Source organism: Harpegnathos saltator, unplaced genomic scaffold (genome assembly GCF_003227715.2).
Source record: "Harpegnathos saltator strain DR-91 unplaced genomic scaffold, Hsal_v8.6 scaffold325, whole genome shotgun sequence".
In the NCBI taxonomy this organism is placed as follows: domain Eukaryota; kingdom Metazoa; phylum Arthropoda; class Insecta; order Hymenoptera; family Formicidae; genus Harpegnathos; species Harpegnathos saltator.
Window position 1 is genome coordinate 1 of NW_020230123.1, and position 19,084 is coordinate 19,084.

General features: G+C 38.6%; 3 protein-coding genes across 3 annotated transcripts; all 3 read left to right on the plus strand.

Moving 5' to 3' along the window:
- Positions 1 to 638: 638 nt before the first annotated feature.
- On the plus strand, positions 639 to 1,014 carry LOC112588868 (cytochrome P450 9e2-like). Its single transcript, XM_025300060.1, has one exon. It carries the CDS (start codon positions 646 to 648, stop codon positions 868 to 870), a length of 225 nt encoding a protein of 74 aa, XP_025155845.1. The 5' UTR covers positions 639 to 645; the 3' UTR covers positions 871 to 1,014.
- A 5,372-nt stretch (positions 1,015 to 6,386) lies between these two features.
- Positions 6,387 to 11,045, plus strand: LOC105187730 (cytochrome P450 9e2-like). Its single transcript, XM_025300059.1, has 2 exons — positions 6,387 to 10,689; positions 10,833 to 11,045. Exon 1 carries the CDS (start codon positions 6,453 to 6,455, stop codon positions 7,998 to 8,000), a length of 1,548 nt encoding a protein of 515 aa, XP_025155844.1. The 5' UTR covers positions 6,387 to 6,452; the 3' UTR covers positions 8,001 to 10,689; positions 10,833 to 11,045.
- A 5,685-nt stretch (positions 11,046 to 16,730) lies between these two features.
- On the plus strand, positions 16,731 to 18,662 carry LOC112588869 (cytochrome P450 9e2-like). Its single transcript, XM_025300061.1, has one exon. The coding sequence runs from the start codon at positions 16,962 to 16,964 to the stop codon at positions 18,507 to 18,509; it is 1,548 nt and encodes a 515-aa protein (XP_025155846.1). The 5' UTR covers positions 16,731 to 16,961; the 3' UTR covers positions 18,510 to 18,662.
- The last annotated feature ends 422 nt before the right edge of the window (positions 18,663 to 19,084 follow it).

The following is a 19,084-nucleotide window of genomic DNA, read 5'->3' on the forward strand; positions in this document are numbered from 1 at the left end:
CACCAATTTCTGATACAATGCCACCGGAGAAAGGGGTAATAAAGATGAAAGACATTCCGTACGCTTCACCACCGACGTGATTGCCACTTGCATCTACGGCATCAGTGTTGGACTCTATGCGAAAACCCAGATAATCTTTCTTATATGACCGCAAAAGATTTAAATACTTCAGAGCTTTTCAGCTTATTGAACAACGCTATAAATCAACCAAATGTGGCATGGCTGCATGGCTGCAAGGATATTCAAGCCAAAGACCATCAACAAGAAGGTCACGAAATTCTTTAGGGACATCGTGGAGAACCCACCATCAAGACCAGGATCCATAAGGGCATAGTCCGGTCGGATATGTTGCAACTGATGATGGAATGCAGGGACAAGGAGAAGGCAATAGGAAGAAAATGACAATCGAGGAAATAGCTGCCCTAGCTTTTAGTTTCTTCTTTGCCGGCACCGAAACTAGTTCGTCGTTTAATATCTTTCGTCACGCCGAGGTCGCGGAAAATAAGAACGTACAGAGAAGATTGCAGAATGAGATTGATCAGCTGCTGGAAGACACGAACGGCCAACCTTCGTATGTAACAATCAAACACATGGAGTATTTGGATGCTGTACTGAAAGAAGCTCTCAGAGTAATATCCTGTCGCTATGGTGTATGACAGAATATGCGTGAGAGATTTCGAGTTGCCGCCGGCGTTAACTGGGGCAAAACCCTACGTAGTGAAGAAAGGGGATCTCTTATGGATACCGGTTTATGCACTCCATCATGACATCAAGTATTTCAAGGAACCAGAAAAATTCAATCCTGACCGGTTCATTGGCGATGAGAAGAAACATATCGACAAAACGGGGGCTTTTTTGCCGTTTAGTTAGGTCCCAGGATGTGCATTGGTTATCGATTCGCCCTGCTGGCGATGAAATTGTTATTGTTCCACCTACTGGCACGGTGTGACCTTCTGCCTTCTGACAAAACTCAGATTCCGCTGAAGTTTGCCAAGTACAATTTTATTTTGACTGTTGAGGTGGGATATGGCTAAAAATGAGCCGCGGAAGGATCCACATCGCACTATTGTTAATGATACAAGTGGCAGTAAAGATCTGTAAGAATTTTCGTTGGTTCGAAAACCTTAACTCTTTTAGTGCCGATCTAAAGAATTTTATTTCTAGGTGTGCAACTAAGTTTCCGGGTTTCACATATGGATGGCGTTAACGACACATGTAGTCGACATACATGTCTGAAGTTGTGTTTTTTTATAGTTTGGACATCTGTTAACAATAACCAGTCGTAATACGAACACATATCGCAACGCAAAAATATTTTTTCTAACAACGAAGATGTCGAGTTTGTGTCAAATAAAAAGCATTTGCGGGGAAGCTTTGCTTTTCTGCTTTAACTTGAAAAAAAGTGCAGGTGAAGCACGTCGTTTGCTTGAGGAGGCCTACGACGAACATGCACCATCGAAAACTACCTGTGAAAATTGGTTTAAATGTGAATTCAGAAGTGGCGATTTCGACACTGAGGACAAGGAGCGCTCCGGAAGACCAAAAAACAAGCCGGAGGACGCCGATCTGCAAGCGTTATTGGATGAAAGATGATACGCAAATACAAGATCAACTTGCGGAGCATTAAACATGACTCGCCAAGGTATTTCCAAACGTTTACCATTTGCCATGGGAAAAATTCAAAAGGAAGGAAAATGGGTGCCGCATGAGTTGACTGGAGAGACAGATGGAAAATCGAAGAGCCACTTCCGAAATTTGCTTTTGCGACATGAAAGAAAGAGTTTCCTGCATCGAATTGTTACTACGATGAGAAAGTGGATATATTTCGAGAATCCCAAACGCAAAAGATCGTGGCTTTCACCTGGCGAAGCATCAACATCGACGGCACGGCCAAATCACTTCGGAAAGAAGACAATGTTCTGCGTTTGGTGGACCAGAAAGGAATCGGTATTATGAGCTGCTGAAACCGGGCGAAACTGTCAATGGGCATCGCTACCGACAACAACTGATCAATTTGAAGCATGCACTCGAAAAACGGCCAGAATGGGACACGAGACACGAACGAGTGATATTGCAGCACGACAACGCTCCGTGCCATCGCACTTCCATCGTCCAGGACACCATCAAAACGCTGAAATGGAATCTGCTACCGCACCCGCCGTATTCGCCAGACCTGACCCCTTCCGATTATCACTTGTTCCGGTCGATGGCGCATGGCTTGGCTGGGCAACACTTGGCCAATTCGAAGAAGTGCAAAATTGATTGGATGAATGGTTTCGGTCCAAAGACGCGTCGTTTTATCGTCGCGGTATTCATGTATTGCCAGAGAGATGGCAAAAATGTGTAGCTAGCGAGGGACGATACTTTGAATAAACCATTTTTTGTATTTCTCTTGAAATTTTCCATTTTCATTGATCAAAAGAACCGGAAACTTAGTTGCGCACCTAGTAAACGAAGAATGCCGAACCAAGTTGATGTAATTTAGTAAGATTTGAGAAAAAATATACACATAAGTATACGCATAAAAGTAAGAATGATATTAAATTCAAAAGAAACATATTACGAAATAAAGGGAGAATAAATTATTGCTAACTTTCAATATTTGTTATTATTTCAATATTTGTTGAAAATCGTACTAATATTTATTCAAGATCATTAGGAAAAATGGGAAAATCAGTAATTTTTTATAAACAGTATTTGCAAATAAGAAGAATCATCGTTTGGTCAAAGTTTGATGTAGTATAAAGCATAAATACTGCATCTTCAATTATTTATAACAAAATTACTAATATCAAGGCACAAAACTAAATGATAATCTCATGATGCGCAGCAAGCATCAGAAGCATCGCGGAATATAACAGAAAGTTAAACTTATAAACAATTTTTTTAATTCGTGGGATACCTCACATAGGATTTCTGAAAAGAAATTCAACCATTTATGATGTTTTATAAATTTATTTTGAAACAGATTTCTCTCGTGATGCGAATAGTAAGGCGTCATCGCATGCGCAACGATATATCGTCGTTGGCACTTTTCGCAAGTGTTGCTAATAACGATATATCATTATTCGGCACTATAATAATTAAGGATTCACATGTGAACAGTACATAACATAATAGAAAACATAATTAATAAATGCGAGATGATATTCACACATACTGGTTGTGTTTAAAAATTAATAACGAATATTGAAAGTATAAAAAGCTTGATAATAAATATAAGAATATCTTCTGTATCGCCGTTCTCCGAATTCACTAATATCAGAAAATTGTTCCAATGTCAAAGCCACAAGCTACATCACACAGAATTATGTCCGTTGTACCAATGTTGATCATTAATGAAATTCCTGTTAAGATTGGACAGACTAGATTGTAGAGGAGAATAATGTTTACTTATCAACTCGTGTAGAATATATTATATTTTCCGGATATTTTCCGGAATAATATTTAATCCAGTGCCTGTGTCCGACACCTCTGCAATTGTATTGCCGCGATACATACAATACATACAGTCTGTAAAGTAAGAGCGTGTACGGCATAAATGCAATTACATGCTCCGAAAATGCTTAAAATTTATGAGAAGTGTTGCCGACTGCTGAACGATGCTTCATAAAAAAAACGAGAACTGGATCTTACAGGAAGACAACGACCCAAAACACCGGAGCAAGCTTTGCATCGAGTGAAAAGAGCAGTCTGGCATCGTCACACTTGATTGGCCATCGCAGTCGCCAGATGCAAATCCCATTGAAAATGTGTGGGCATATCTCAAGCACAAGCTTCGAGGAAAAAGAGTGTGCACTTTGAAGCAGCTGACACGACAAATTCGTCTCATTTGGAGGTCTTTACCGAACGAATACGCAGTCAACTTAGTGGAAAGTCCTCGAAAGTGTATGCCTCGGAGATGCCAGACAATTATCAATGCCGGTAGTGACTGGACTCATTATTAATGGTATAGCATGTTCTTCTCATGGAGTACAATAAATCCATGTACTTAAAAATTATTAAAAATAGATTTTTCTACACATTAACCTGTACACACATTAACCCGTACACGCTCTTACTTTACAGACTGTAAGTATTTTCATTCGTTTATGTGTATGCTATTACCGATAAGGTTATATCCAACGTGTCATCGGTTTCAATTCGCAAAGAATGTTTTGCGTGGTAAGCACTTTATGCTACAGCACAATCATTTTGTACCTCCAAAGAAGTAGAAATAAAAAGTAGAAAATGGAAAATTCAGAATTATCAAATTTTTCCTCAAACCAGTTTCTTCACTCCTCAAGACTTTTCGGACATGTTTGACTTCGTGTTTTGATTTTGCGTTCTTATACGAGAATATTCTCTAATTGTTTCTTAGTATACATACGATGTTTGTTAAAAGGCAAATGAGATAATAAAAACGTTAACTTTACATAGATACCTTCATGTGTCTTACATTAACGTATGCAACATAGTTCTGGGTTACAACAGGATAGAAAATGCGCGATAATACTTTCGTTGTGCAATATGGATATAAAACTTTCTGTTCCATAAATAATGACACTATATAGACAAAGTATGTGCAGAGCAATAGTAGTTGGTTTTCATTATCAACGAAGTTGCTGCAACGCCGAACTTCTTTCTTTGCTAATACCTAATCATACGTACGATAAAAGAACATTTAACTTGTTATTTAAAACATTAAAGATCCTACATCGCACCGACAGCTTTATACTTGCGAATATCTTCCAATCAAACAGTACAAGGTGCTGTGTCCAATTCAGTGAGGATAGATTCGATCGACATGATATACACGATTATCTTTTCCACGATAATCGGGGCTTTAGTCTTTTATTACTTATTCTTCAAGAATCTGAACGAGTTCAAGAATCATGGCATACCATATGTGCGACTTTTGCCAATAGTGGGTAACATCGGACAGGCAGTCATCGATAAAAATCGTTGAGCGAAATTTTGAAAATGCTGTATCCTGACGAGTATCCTGAACTCAAGTATATCGTTATGTACGAATTTCACATGCAGGTAATAACGTTACGTGACCCCGAGCTCATCAAGTCCATCGCGATCAACCACTTTAACATGTTCCCGAATCATCGCGTCTTACTCCAGTTTGACCAGGATTCGTTTATATCCCAGACCTTGTTCATTCTCCGTGAAACGCCACTTGCGCCACGAGAAGTGGTAGTACGTCGGTATGTACAATATGACTACATCAGCAATAATACTGTGCGACCATGAACTCATTAACAACTCACTTACGCTCAGGCACTTCGACAATGTTTCCGGATCATCGCAGCTTCATCCGGGAGGATGAAAAGTTATTGTCCAACGAAAATTGTCCTTTTTTTCCGCTAAAACAAATAGTGGGAGATGCGGACTATTATGAGCCCGGCCTCAAGTCCAACAAAATAAAAAATATGTTGAGATTGACGTCGGGCTATGCCACCGATTTCGTCAAATTCATAATTATCGGAGGAGCAGAGGTTGATGAACGAACGATTTCTTCGCGCATTACACCACGATGTGATCGTCATCTGCGCCACTGACGTCAGTGATGACTCCACGCAAGTGACTTCGGATATCTGTTCTACATATACGGTAAAGAGATATCGATCAGTTCAGCACCGTCAGTTTATTGAAAAAGTATATTGAAAAAGTTTATTGAAAAAGTTTCCACGATGCTGTCGTGGTTGGCACAGCTGCACTACTTAAAGTCACTTTCGCAACAAGATGATGAAATTCTTTCAGAATGCTGTGAAAATCATTATGAGAATGATGCGCATGCAAACAGCCTATAATTTGACTACACATATATCAAAAAGTCTTTAAAGATCAAGCACCAAAACAGCGTTAAACCAATAAACTCAGTGGAATTAAAAAACTCAGAACTCCCAACTTTTTCCCCAAACTGGTCTCTTCACCAGAGTCTCTTATGGACACATCCTCGTGTTTCGTTTTCGTGTTTTAGGCTAATGTATTTCGCAATCGGTTCTTAGAATTCACTGAACTAAAAGTTAAAAGGCAGATAACGCAGTACAAATGAAAACTTTCCATAAATGAATACCACAGCGTATCGTATTAACATGTGCAATTGATTTTTAAGTTAACAACGTAGAAAGTACACTATATCAGTTTCGTTGCACAATATGCATTGTAATTTTCTTCTTCATAAGCAATGATAAGGAAGGATATATATGACAAAGGACGAAGAGGAAAATAACAGTGGATAATTCATTGTCAACAACGTTACTTGCATTACACTCTTCATCTCTTCCTCGTACTTAATCGGACTTACGATAAAAGAATATTTAACTGAATGATTTAACCGTTGTTTAAAAAATTGGAGATTCTATGTGCTTTCGTACAGATCGACAGTTTTTATACTTGCCAATATCTGCTAATCAAACAACAGTGCTGTACCTAGTTCAGTGAGAACACATCAGATCGATATGCTGTATGCGATCGTCTTATCCGCGTTAGCCGGAGTTTTAGCTATTTATTACGTCTTCTTCAAGAACCCGAACGAGTTCAAGAATCAGGGGATACCATATGTGCGACATTCGCCATTGGTGGGCAACATGGGACAAATAATCTTCGGCCAGAAATCAATACCCGGATTCTTAAAATCGGTATACAGTGAGCACCCCGAGACCAAATACATTGGTATGTACGACTTCCTCACGCCAGTGATAATGTTGCGCGACCCTGAGCTCATCAAGTCCATTGCCATCACACATTTTGACATGTTCACGGATCATCGTACCTACGGGCAGAATAATATGCTCCTTTTGTTTCTTCGTGGCGACAAGTGGCGGCAGATGAGGTCTATAGCATCTCCGGCCTTCACGTCTAGTAAGATGAAATACATGTATAACCTAATATCCGACTACGCTGTTAGTTTCACCAATTTTCTGATACAATTGCCACCGGAGAAGAGGGTAATAGAGATGAAAGACATTTTCATACGCTTCAGCACCGACGTGATTGCCACTTGCGCCTACGGCATCAGTGTTGACTCTATGCGAAACCCAGAGAATCTTTTCTACATGACAGCAAGAAATTTAAATATTTCAGAGTTTTTCAGCGTATTGAACAACGCTATAAATCAACCAAAGACGACATGGCTGGTAAGGGTATTCAAGCTACAAACCGTCAACGAGAAGATCATGAAATTCTTTAGGAACATCGTGGAGACCACCATCAGGACCAGAATCCAGAAGGACATAGCCCGGCCGGATATGTTGCAACTGATGATGGAATGCAGGGACAAGGAAGAAGGCAATAGCAAGAAAATAACAATCGAGGAAATGGCTGCCCTAGCTTTTAGTTTCTTCTTTGCTGGCTACGAAACTGTTTCGTCGTTAATGTCTTTCGTCACGCACGAGATCGCGCGAAATGAGAACATACAGAAAAGATTGCAGAATGAGATTGATCAGCTGCTGGAAGACACGAACGGCCAACCTTCGTATGTAACAATCAACAACATGGAATATTTGGATGCTGTACTGAAAGAAGCTCTCAGAGTATATCCTGTCGCTATGGTGTATGACAGAATATGCGTGAGAGATTTCGAGTTGCCGCCGGCGTTAACTGGGGCAAAACCCTACGTAGTGAAGAAAGGGGATCTCTTATGGATACCGGTTTATGCACTCCATCATGACATCAAGTATTTCAAGGAACCAGAAAAATTCAATCCTGACCGGTTCATTGGCGATGAGAAGAAACATATCGACAAAACGGGGGCTTTTTTGCCGTTTGGTTTAGGTCCCAGGATGTGCATTGGTTATCGATTCGCCCTGCTGGCGATGAAATTGTTATTGTTCCACCTACTGGCACGGTGTGACCTTCTGCCTTCTGACAAAACTCAGATTCCGCTGAAGTTTGCCAAGTACAATTTTATTTTGACTGTTGAGGGTGGGATATGGCTAAAAATTGAGCCGCGGAAGGATCCACATCGCACTATTGTTAATGATACAAGTGGCAGTAAAGATCTGTAAGAATTTTCGTTGGTTCGAGAACTTTAAGGATTCGTATGTGGATGGTACGCACGTAGGAAGCATTATCTATGAATGTGAAATGATATTCACGTATACTAGTTATGTATAAAAATTAAGAAAGAATATTAAAAGTATGAAAGGCTTGATAATAAAGATAAGAGTGTCTTCTAAACCGTCATTCTTCGGACTCATTGATATCAGAAATTCATTGATTTCATCAAAATTCTTTTTGAACTACGTTGACTTCATGGCTTTAGGAGATGCAGTGCGTTACTAAGTAGGAAGAATGGTTTTATTACAACGATATTAGAGGGTCATCGAGGAAGAAAACAAGTTGGATCACCAATTTTTAACTACAGATGAGAGTCAAATATAGAGCCAAAACGTTTATATTTTTTATATACTAGACAGGTTTTTGTAGAAATAAATTATTGTAATATTAATATCACATTTACATCGTGTGCGGGCTCAAATTGGCCATTTTAAATATTCAAAATAAATTTTATTAAATCATTATTAATTTCTCTATTACTAGTAGAGATACTAGTAGAGATACTATAGAAATACTAGCAGATAGACTAGTATATTTAAACAGATAGATACTAGTACGATAAGCTAATAATAGAGAGGCTAATAATAGGAGAGTATTATTAATGAGGAGAGTTGTACTACTGCTAACTTCCCGTTCGTTTTAGTTGATCTCATCGGTTTTTTTAATTTAAATGGTTTAAATGGTTAAATGGCGATTTTATACGACATATATAACTATATTTTTCGCATCACTTCATGATCCTATCTTGGAAATGATGTAGCTATATCAACTTTTAATTCTATCTGAATATATATCTTTCATATCATTCAGTCCAATCCGGATCGTATACATTTCGCGTTGGAAATACTTCTTCTTAAAAATAGACATCTTCTATTATCTTCTATTGTTAAAGGAACACAAAGAAAGAGAGACGACACAAGAAAGAACTGAAAAAGAGTTGAGCAGTCTTTTTTTATTTACGACTCTCGATCGTAAAAGCACAAGAATGTCAGACCAGTGAGTCAGTGAGTTTTCGATCGCAACTATCCTGTTTTGTTTCCTTTTTAAATGGATTGTTGTGAAACCTGTTTGGAACCGTCGAGATAATCGGTAGCAATTCTCTTGGCTTCACGGCGGTTACGGCGCGTGGCTCTTTCGCTCGTTTGCTCCCGATTTTTTTCGCTCTCTAGCAAGATGCCAGGAGTTTTCGCACGTTATAAATATCCATAGCGTTATAAGGAGAGAAAGAATGCAAAATAACGATTTGTAAATGGTTTCATGTAGGTCATACGTATAAGTATCACGAGGTTTGGGGTCGAGGTTTAAAAATACGGCTTATGTAATGAGATAAGGAAGCCTATAATTCTATGTACAATATTCAATATTGAATTAAATAGATGTTATAAAACCTATTCATGCTATCTACTTAATTACACGGAAAAATTCTGAAGCTATTGATGATAACTAACGACAGCGAGCAACGGCAGGTTCTTCAGTTAATATTTTCCTTTGACCTTCGGATTGGCTATTATTGGCCACCTTGTTGCTACTAACATGTTGCGAGAGATATCGATATCATAGGAAACAAAAGATTTTTCAAAAATTTCCAAACTGCTCATCCTTCATTTTCATACGTGCGTGCCCGGTATATTTTCGTCGACACATTTCGTTTTGATGTTTTAACGTTTTGGTGGAAGTTGTGCAATGATAATTACCATATACAAGCGAACTGTCCGTGTAACGGACTGATATGCACGATTTGGTACTGCGAGATAAGGATTGTTTCTTTCTAATCGTCATTCAAGGTAGATACGCGACATTGTTGCAACGGCCATCATATGTTTATTATTCGTCACCCCTATAGATAAGCAGCATTAACTTAATTATTCATGCATCTGATTATTTATTTATCCAAATTTATGCACGTTAACTTTATCAGCATATTATTTTAGTCCCGACGCGGAAAGTTTTGCGCGTGCAGCAGCATATTACATCCAAAAGAAAAGTAATTTCAGAACAAGCGGAATCATTTAAATTTTAGAGGATTTTATTCTTATATACAGCTTCAAGAAGATTTCTCTAAGATTAAGAAGAAAATATTATAAACACATTATTCCTAAAGTTAGAGAGATTATATACGAGGGTTGTCCCAAAAGTAATGCACAGCACGCTCTAGCGGGCGTTGTAGGCAACGTAGACAGGTGATCGAAGCGTTAGTGTGTAGATTGAAGTCTCAAGAGCACGTTGGTATCATATGGTAGTGGGATTCGTTTAAAGGGAAAATGCCAAAAATTCGGAAAGACAACGAGAACAGTCCGTCTGGTCGGATTTCAGCAACAGAGCAACGTGCGTATATTCGCATCGAAACAGTGCGCGGTAAAAAAGTGCCCGAAATTCATGCCGCGTTAAAAGAAGCGTGTGGAAGGTTTACTGTGAATCGTAGCAGAGTACCGAGGTGGCACATGAAGTTTCGTGAAGGTCAAACAAGCATCGAAGACGATCCGCGCGCGGGGCGGCCGTCTACTGTAACAGCTGACAACACAAACGCTTCAATCATTGCAACGTTGCTCGACGAAGACCGGAATCACAGTAAAAATTTTCTTCAGAATGTCTTGTGCCCAAAAGTCCGTAAACTGCGTCCAGAAATGTTGCAAAGTGGTATGTTGATTTTGCACGATAATGCGCGCCCGCACATCGGTGCACCGGTCATCGAAGTTCTCGAAAAATATGGCTGGGAACGGCTCTGCTACTCAGCTTATAATCCTGATCTGAACCCACCTGACTTCGATCTCTTTCCCAAGATGAAAGAACCTCTTCGGGGGGTGCGTTTTCCGACGCTGGAAGTGCTCCGAAGAGAAGTGACCCGACAGATTCGGATGCTCAATAAGAACGGGACGCTGAACGGAATTCAAGCACTTCCGCGCCGCTGGCAAGCGTGCATTGATAAAGGAGGAGATTATATTGAAGGCCTGTAATCACTTGTATCTTCTTCAATAAATATTTCTTGAGTTAGAGCCAACTGTGCATTACTTTTGGAACAACCCTCGTATGTATAATGCAAATCTTATTGATTTCAATATAAATTTCCTCTTATACACAGATTATTTAATCTCTCTTTAAGAGGATTATTATTTATTCTTACTGGTTATATTAGTTTAGTAGTAATTTGAAGACAATTATTAGAATGTATAGCGAAAAGTAATATATATATATATATACACGAATAAAATAAGATTATCATAACAAACAAATTTACAATCAGTTTTATTATGGACTTTATTTATACGTTTATCATAACTATTATATGAAACATAGTTAAAAGAAAGAATATATTAATCAACTTCTTGCAATAGGTTATAAATTGTATTTGGCCAAATATGGGTCAATTATTTCGTTATATGTTACAGCAATACACATACCTTTTTTAAAAAGCGTTCCAAATATTTTGACCCATGAGTATATAGTTACTTTTTCGTTCATGAAAGTAGATCATGATTGAACAAAAAAGCCGTCATTCAAATCAACATATTCCTCTTCATATAAGAGGAAAATTAATTGATACAAGAGAGAATCCTCTTGAGACAAGAGGAAAACTGTTAGAATAATATCTAATAAATTTTAGATGAATGGTTCACTTTAATCGCTTTATCGAAAGAGGAGTCCTTTTTCTGTAAAAGGCTTAGGGCTTAGAATATGAGACTATGGGAAAAATCACTTTACAAATAGAATATTTTTAGTTTGGACATCTGTTAACAATAACCAGTCGTAATACGAACACATATCGCAACGCAAAAATATTTTTTCTAACAACGAAGATGTCGAGTTTTGTGTCAAATAAAAAAGCATTTGCGGGAAGCTTTGCTTTTCTGCTTTAACTTGAAAAAAAGTGCAGGTGAAGCACGTCGTTTGCTTGAGGAGGCCTACGACGAACATGCACCATCGAAAACTACCTGTGAAAATTGGTTTAAATGTGAATTCAGAAGTGGCGATTTCGACACTGAGGACAAGGAGCGCTCCGGAAGACCAAAAACAAGCCGGAGGACGCCGATCTGCAAGCGTTATTGGATGAAGATGATACGCAAATACAAGATCAACTTGCGGAGGCATTAAACATGACTCGCCAAGGTATTTCCAAACGTTTACCATTTGCCATGGGAAAAATTCAAAAGGAAGGAAAATGGGTGCCGCATGAGTTGACTGAGAGACAGATGGAAAATCGAAGAGCCACTTCCGAAATTTTGCTTTTGCGACATGAAAGAAAGAGTTTCCTGCATCGAATTGTTACTAGCGATGAGAAGTGGATATATTTCGAGAATCCCAAACGCAAAAGATCGTGGCTTTCACCTGGCGAAGCATCAACATCGACGGCACGGCCAAATCACTTCGGAAAGAAGACAATGTTCTGCGTTTGGTGGGACCAGAAAGGAATCGTGTATTATGAGCTGCTGAAACCGGGCGAAACTGTCAATGGGCATCGCTACCGACAACAACTGATCAATTTGAAGCATGCACTCGAAAAACGGCCAGAATGGGACACGAGACACGAACGAGTGATATTGCAGCACGACAACGCTCCGTGCCATCGCACTTCCATCGTCCAGGACACCATCAAAACGCTGAAATGGAATCTGCTACCGCACCCGCCGTATTCGCCAGACCTGACCCCTTCCGATTATCACTTGTTCCGGTCGATGGCGCATGGCTTGGCTGGGCAACACTTGGCCAATTTCGAAGAAGTGCAAAATTGTTGGATGAATGGTTTCGGTCCAAAGACGCGTCGTTTTATCGTCGCGGTATTCATGTATTGCCAGAGAGATGGCAAAAATGTGTAGCTAGCGAGGGACGATACTTTGAATAAACCATTTTTTGTATTTCTCTTGAAATTTTCCATTTTCATTGATCAAAAGAACCGGAAACTTAGTTGCGCACCTAGTAAACGAAGAATGCCGAACCAAGTTGATGTAATTTAGTAAGATTTGAGAAAAAATATACACATAAGTATACGCATAAAAGTAAGAATGATATTAAATTCAAAAGAAACATATTACGAAATAAAGGGAGAATAAATTATTGCTAACTTTCAATATTTGTTATTATTTCAATATTTGTTGAAAATCGTACTAATATTTATTCAAGATCATTAGGAAAAATGGGAAAATCAGTAATTTTTTATAAACAGTATTTGCAAATAAGAAGAATCATCGTTTGGTCAAAGTTTGATGTAGTATAAAGCATAAATACTGCATCTTCAATTATTTATAACAAAATTACTAATATCAAGGCACAAAACTAAATGATAATCTCATGATGCGCAGCAAGCATCAGAAGCATCGCGGAATATAACAGAAAGTTAAACTTATAAACAATTTTTTTAATTCGTGGGATACCTCACATAGGATTTCTGAAAAGAAATTCAACCATTTATGATGTTTTATAAATTTATTTTGAAACAGATTTCTCTCGTGATGCGAATAGTAAGGCGTCATCGCATGCGCAACGATATATCGTCGTTGGCACTTTTCGCAAGTGTTGCTAATAACGATATATCATTATTCGGCACTATAATAATTAAGGATTCACATGTGAACAGTACATAACATAATAGAAAACATAATTAATAAATGCGAGATGATATTCACACATATGGTTGTGTTTAAAAATTAATAACGAATATTGAAAGTATAAAAAGCTTGATAATAAATATAAGAATATCTTCTGTATCGCCGTTCTCCGAATTCACTAATATCAGAAAATTGTTCCAATGTCAAAGCCACAAGCTACATCACACAGAATTATGTCCGTTGTACCAATGTTGATCATTAATGAAATTCCTGTTAAGATTGGACAGACTAGATTGTAGAGGAGAATAATGTTTACTTATCAACTCGTGTAGAATATATTATATTTTCCGGATATTTTCCGGAATAATATTTAATCCAGTGCCTGTGTCCGACACCTCTGCAATTGTATTGCCGCGATACATACAATACATACAGTCTGTAAAGTAAGAGCGTGTACGGCATAAATGCAATTACATGCTCCGAAAATGCTTAAAATTTATGAGAAGTGTTGCCGACTGCTGAACGATGCTTCATAAAAAAAACGAGAACTGGATCTTACAGGAAGACAACGACCCAAAACACCGGAGCAAGCTTTGCATCGAGTGAAAAGAGCAGTCTGGCATCGTCACACTTGATTGGCCATCGCAGTCGCCAGATGCAAATCCCATTGAAAATGTGTGGGCATATCTCAAGCACAAGCTTCGAGGAAAAAGAGTGTGCACTTTGAAGCAGCTGACACGACAAATTCGTCTCATTTGGAGGTCTTTACCGAACGAATACGCAGTCAACTTAGTGGAAAGTCCTCGAAAGTGTATGCCTCGGAGATGCCAGACAATTATCAATGCCGGTAGTGACTGGACTCATTATTAATGGTATAGCATGTTTCTTCTCATGGAGTACAATAAATCCATGTACTTAAAAATTATTAAAAATAGATTTTTCTACACATTAACCTGTACACACATTAACCCGTACACGCTCTTACTTTACAGACTGTAAGTATTTTCATTCGTTTATGTGTATGCTATTACCGATAAGGTTATATCCAACGTGTCATCGGTTTCAATTCGCAAAGAATGTTTTGCGTGGTAAGCACTTTATGCTACAGCACAATCATTTGTACCTCCAAAGAAGTAGAAATAAAAAGTAGAAAATGGAAAATTCAGAATTATCAAATTTTTCCTCAAACCAGTTTCTTCACTCCTCAAGACTTTTCGGACATGTTTGACTTCGTGTTTTGATTTTGCGTTCTTATACGAGAATATTCTCTAATTGTTTCTTAGTATACATACGATGTTTGTTAAAAGGCAAATGAGATAATAAAAACGTTAACTTTACATAGATACCTTCATGTGTCTTACATTAACGTATGCAACATAGTTCTGGGTTACAACAGGATAGAAAATGCGCGATAATACTTTCGTTGTGCAATATGGATATAAAACTTTCTGTTCCATAAATAATGACACTATATAGACAAAGTATGTGCAGAGCAATAGTAGTTGGTTTTCATTATCAACGAAGTTGCTGCAACGCCGAACTTCTTTCTTTGCTAATACCTAATCATACGTACGATAAAAGAACATTTAACTTGTTATTTAAAACATTAAAGATCCTACATCGCACCGACAGCTTTATACTTGCGAATATCTTCCAATCAAACAGTACAAGGTGCTGTGTCCAATTCAGTGAGGATAGATTCGATCGACATGATATACACGATTATCTTTTCCACGATAATCGGGGCTTTAGTCTTTTATTACTTATTCTTCAAGAATCTGAACGAGTTCAAGAATCATGGCATACCATATGTGCGACTTTTGCCAATAGTGGGTAACATCGGACAGGCAGTCATCGATAAAAATCGTTGAGCGAAATTTTGAAAATGCTGTATCCTGACGAGTATCCTGAACTCAAGTATATCGTTATGTACGAATTTCACATGCAGGTAATAACGTTACGTGACCCCGAGCTCATCAAGTCCATCGCGATCAACCACTTTAACATGTTCCCGAATCATCGCGTCTTACTCCAGTTTGACCAGGATTCGTTTATATCCCAGACCTTGTTCATTCTCCGTGAAACGCCACTTGCGCCACGAGAAGTGGTAGTACGTCGGTATGTACAATATGACTACATCAGCAATAATACTGTGCGACCATGAACTCATTAACAACTCACTTACGCTCAGGCACTTCGACAATGTTTCCGGATCATCGCAGCTTCATCCGGGAGGATGAAAAGTTATTGTCCAACGAAAATTGTCCTTTTTTTCCGCTAAAACAAATAGTGGGAGATGCGGACTATTATGAGCCCGGCCTCAAGTCCAACAAAATAAAAAATATGTTGAGATTGACGTCGGGCTATGCCACCGATTTCGTCAAATTCATAATTATCGGAGGAGCAGAGGTTGATGAACGAACGATTTCTTCGCGCATTACACCACGATGTGATCGTCATCTGCGCCACTGACGTCAGTGATGACTCCACGCAAGTGACTTCGGATATCTGTTCTACATATACGGTAAAGAGATATCGATCAGTTCAGCACCGTCATTTATTGAAAAAGTATATTGAAAAAGTTTATGAGTTTCCACGATGCTGTCGTGGTTGGCACAGCTGCACTACTTAAAGTCACTTTCGCAACAAGATGATGAAATTCTTTCAGAATGCTGTGAAAATCATTATGAGAATGATGCGCATGCAAACAGCCTATAATTTGACTACACATATATCAAAAAGTCTTTAAAGATCAAGCACCAAAACAGCGTTAAACCAATAAACTCAGTGGAATTAAAAAACTCAGAACTCCCAACTTTTTCCCCAAACTGGTCTCTTCCACCAGAGTCTCTTATGGACACATCCTCGTGTTTCGTTTTCGTGTTTTAGGCTAATGTATTTCGCAATCGGTTCTTAGAATTCACTGAACTAAAAGTTAAAAGGCAGATAACGCAGTACAAATGAAAACTTTCCATAAATGAATACCACAGCGTATCGTATTAACATGTGCAATTGATTTTTAAGTTAACAACGTAGAAAGTACACTATATCAGTTTCGTTGCACAATATGCATTGTAATTTTCTTCTTCATAAGCAATGATAAGGAAGGATATATATGACAAAGGACGAAGAGGAAAATAACAGTGGATAATTCATTGTCAACAACGTTACTTGCATTACACTCTTCATCTCTTCCTCGTACTTAATCGGACTTACGATAAAAGAATATTTAACTGAATGATTTAACCGTTGTTTAAAAAATTGGAGATTCTATGTGCTTTCGTACAGATCGACAGTTTTATACTTGCCAATATCTGCTAATCAAACAACAGTGCTGTACCTAGTTCAGTGAGAACACATCAGATCGATATGCTGTATGCGATCGTCTTATCCGCGTTAGCCGGAGTTTTAGCTATTTATTACGTCTTCTTCAAGAACCCGAACGAGTTCAAGAATCAGGGGATACCATATGTGCGACATTCGCCATTGGTGGGCAACATGGGACAAATAATCTTCGGCCAGAAATCAATACCCGGATTCTTAAAATCGGTATACAGTGAGCACCCCGAGACCAAATACATTGGTATGTACGACTTCCTCACGCCAGTGATAATGTTGCGCGACCCTGAGCTCATCAAGTCCATTGCCATCACACATTTTGACATGTTCACGGATCATCGTACCTACGGGCAGAATAATATGCTCCTTTTGTTTCTTCGTGGCGACAAGTGGCGGCAGATGAGGTCTATAGCATCTCCGGCCTTCACGTCTAGTAAGATGAAATACATGTATAACCTAATATCCGACTACGCTGTTAGTTTCACCAATTTTCTGATACAATTGCCACCGGAGAAGAGGGTAATAGAGATGAAAGACATTTTCATACGCTTCAGCACCGACGTGATTGCCACTTGCGCCTACGGCATCAGTGTTGACTCTATGCGAAACCCAGAGAATCTTTTCTACATGACAGCAAGAAATTTAAATATTTCAGAGTTTTTCAGCGTATTGAACAACGCTATAAATCAACCAAAGACGACATGGCTGGTAAGGGTATTCAAGCTACAAACCGTCAACGAGAAGATCATGAAATTCTTTAGGAACATCGTGGAGACCACCATCAGGACCAGAATCCAGAAGGACATAGCCCGGCCGGATATGTTGCAACTGATGATGGAATGCAGGGACAAGGAAGAAGGCAATAGCAAGAAAATAACAATCGAGGAAATGGCTGCCCTAGCTTTTAGTTTCTTCTTTGCTGGCTACGAAACTGTTTCGTCGTTAATGTCTTTCGTCACGCACGAGATCGCGCGAAATGAGAACATACAGAAAAGATTGCAGAATGAGATTGATCAGCTGCTGGAAGACACGAACGGCCAACCTTCGTATGTAACAATCAACAACATGGAATATTTGGATGCTGTACTGAAAGAAGCTCTCAGAGTATATCCTGTCGCTATGGTGTATGACAGAATATGCGTGAGAGATTTCGAGTTGCCGCCGGCGTTAACTGGGGCAAAACCCTACGTAGTGAAGAAAGGGGATCTCTTATGGATACCGGTTTATGCACTCCATCATGACATCAAGTATTTCAAGGAACCAGAAAAATTCAATCCTGACCGGTTCATTGGCGATGAGAAGAAACATATCGACAAAACGGGGGCTTTTTTGCCGTTTGGTTTAGGTCCCAGGATGTGCATTGGTTATCGATTCGCCCTGCTGGCGATGAAATTGTTATTGTTCCACCTACTGGCACGGTGTGACCTTCTGCCTTCTGACAAAACTCAGATTCCGCTGAAGTTTGCCAAGTACAATTTTATTTTGACTGTTGAGGGTGGGATATGGCTAAAAATTGAGCCGCGGAAGGATCCACATCGCACTATTGTTAATGATACAAGTGGCAGTAAAGATCTGTAAGAATTTTCGTTGGTTCGAGAACTTTAAGGATTCGTATGTGGATGGTACGCACGTAGGAAGCATTATCTATGAATGTGAAATGATATTCACGTATACTAGTTATGTATAAAAATTAAGAAAGAATATTAAAAGTATGAAAGGCTTGATAATAAAGATAAGAGTGTCTTCTAAACCGTCATTCTTCGGACTCATTGATATCAGAAATTCATTGATTTCATCAAAATTCTTTTTGAACTACGTTGACTTCATGGCTTTAGGAGATGCAGTGCGTTACTAAGTAGGAAGAATGGTTTTATTACAACGATATTAGAGGGTCATCGAGGAAGAAAACAAGTTGGATCACCAATTTTTAACTACAGATGAGAGTCAAATATAGAGCCAAAACGTTTATATTTTTTATATACTAGACAGGTTTTTGTAGAAATAAATTATTGTAATATTAATATCACATTTACATCGTGTGCGGGCTCAAATTGGCCATTTTAAATATTCAAAATAAATTTTATTAAATCATTATTAATTTCTCTATTACTAGTAGAGATACTAGTAGAGATACTATAGAAATACTAGCAGAT

Excerpts from the sequence above, each read along its gene's own strand:
- LOC112588869 (XM_025300061.1), top strand. The coding sequence starts at position 16,962 with ATGCTGTATGCGATCGTCTTATCCGCGTTAGCCGGAGTTTTAGCTATT.
- LOC112588868 (XM_025300060.1), top strand. The coding sequence starts at position 646 with ATGGTGTATGACAGAATATGCGTGAGAGATTTCGAGTTGCCGCCGGCG.
- LOC105187730 (XM_025300059.1), top strand. The coding sequence starts at position 6,453 with ATGCTGTATGCGATCGTCTTATCCGCGTTAGCCGGAGTTTTAGCTATT.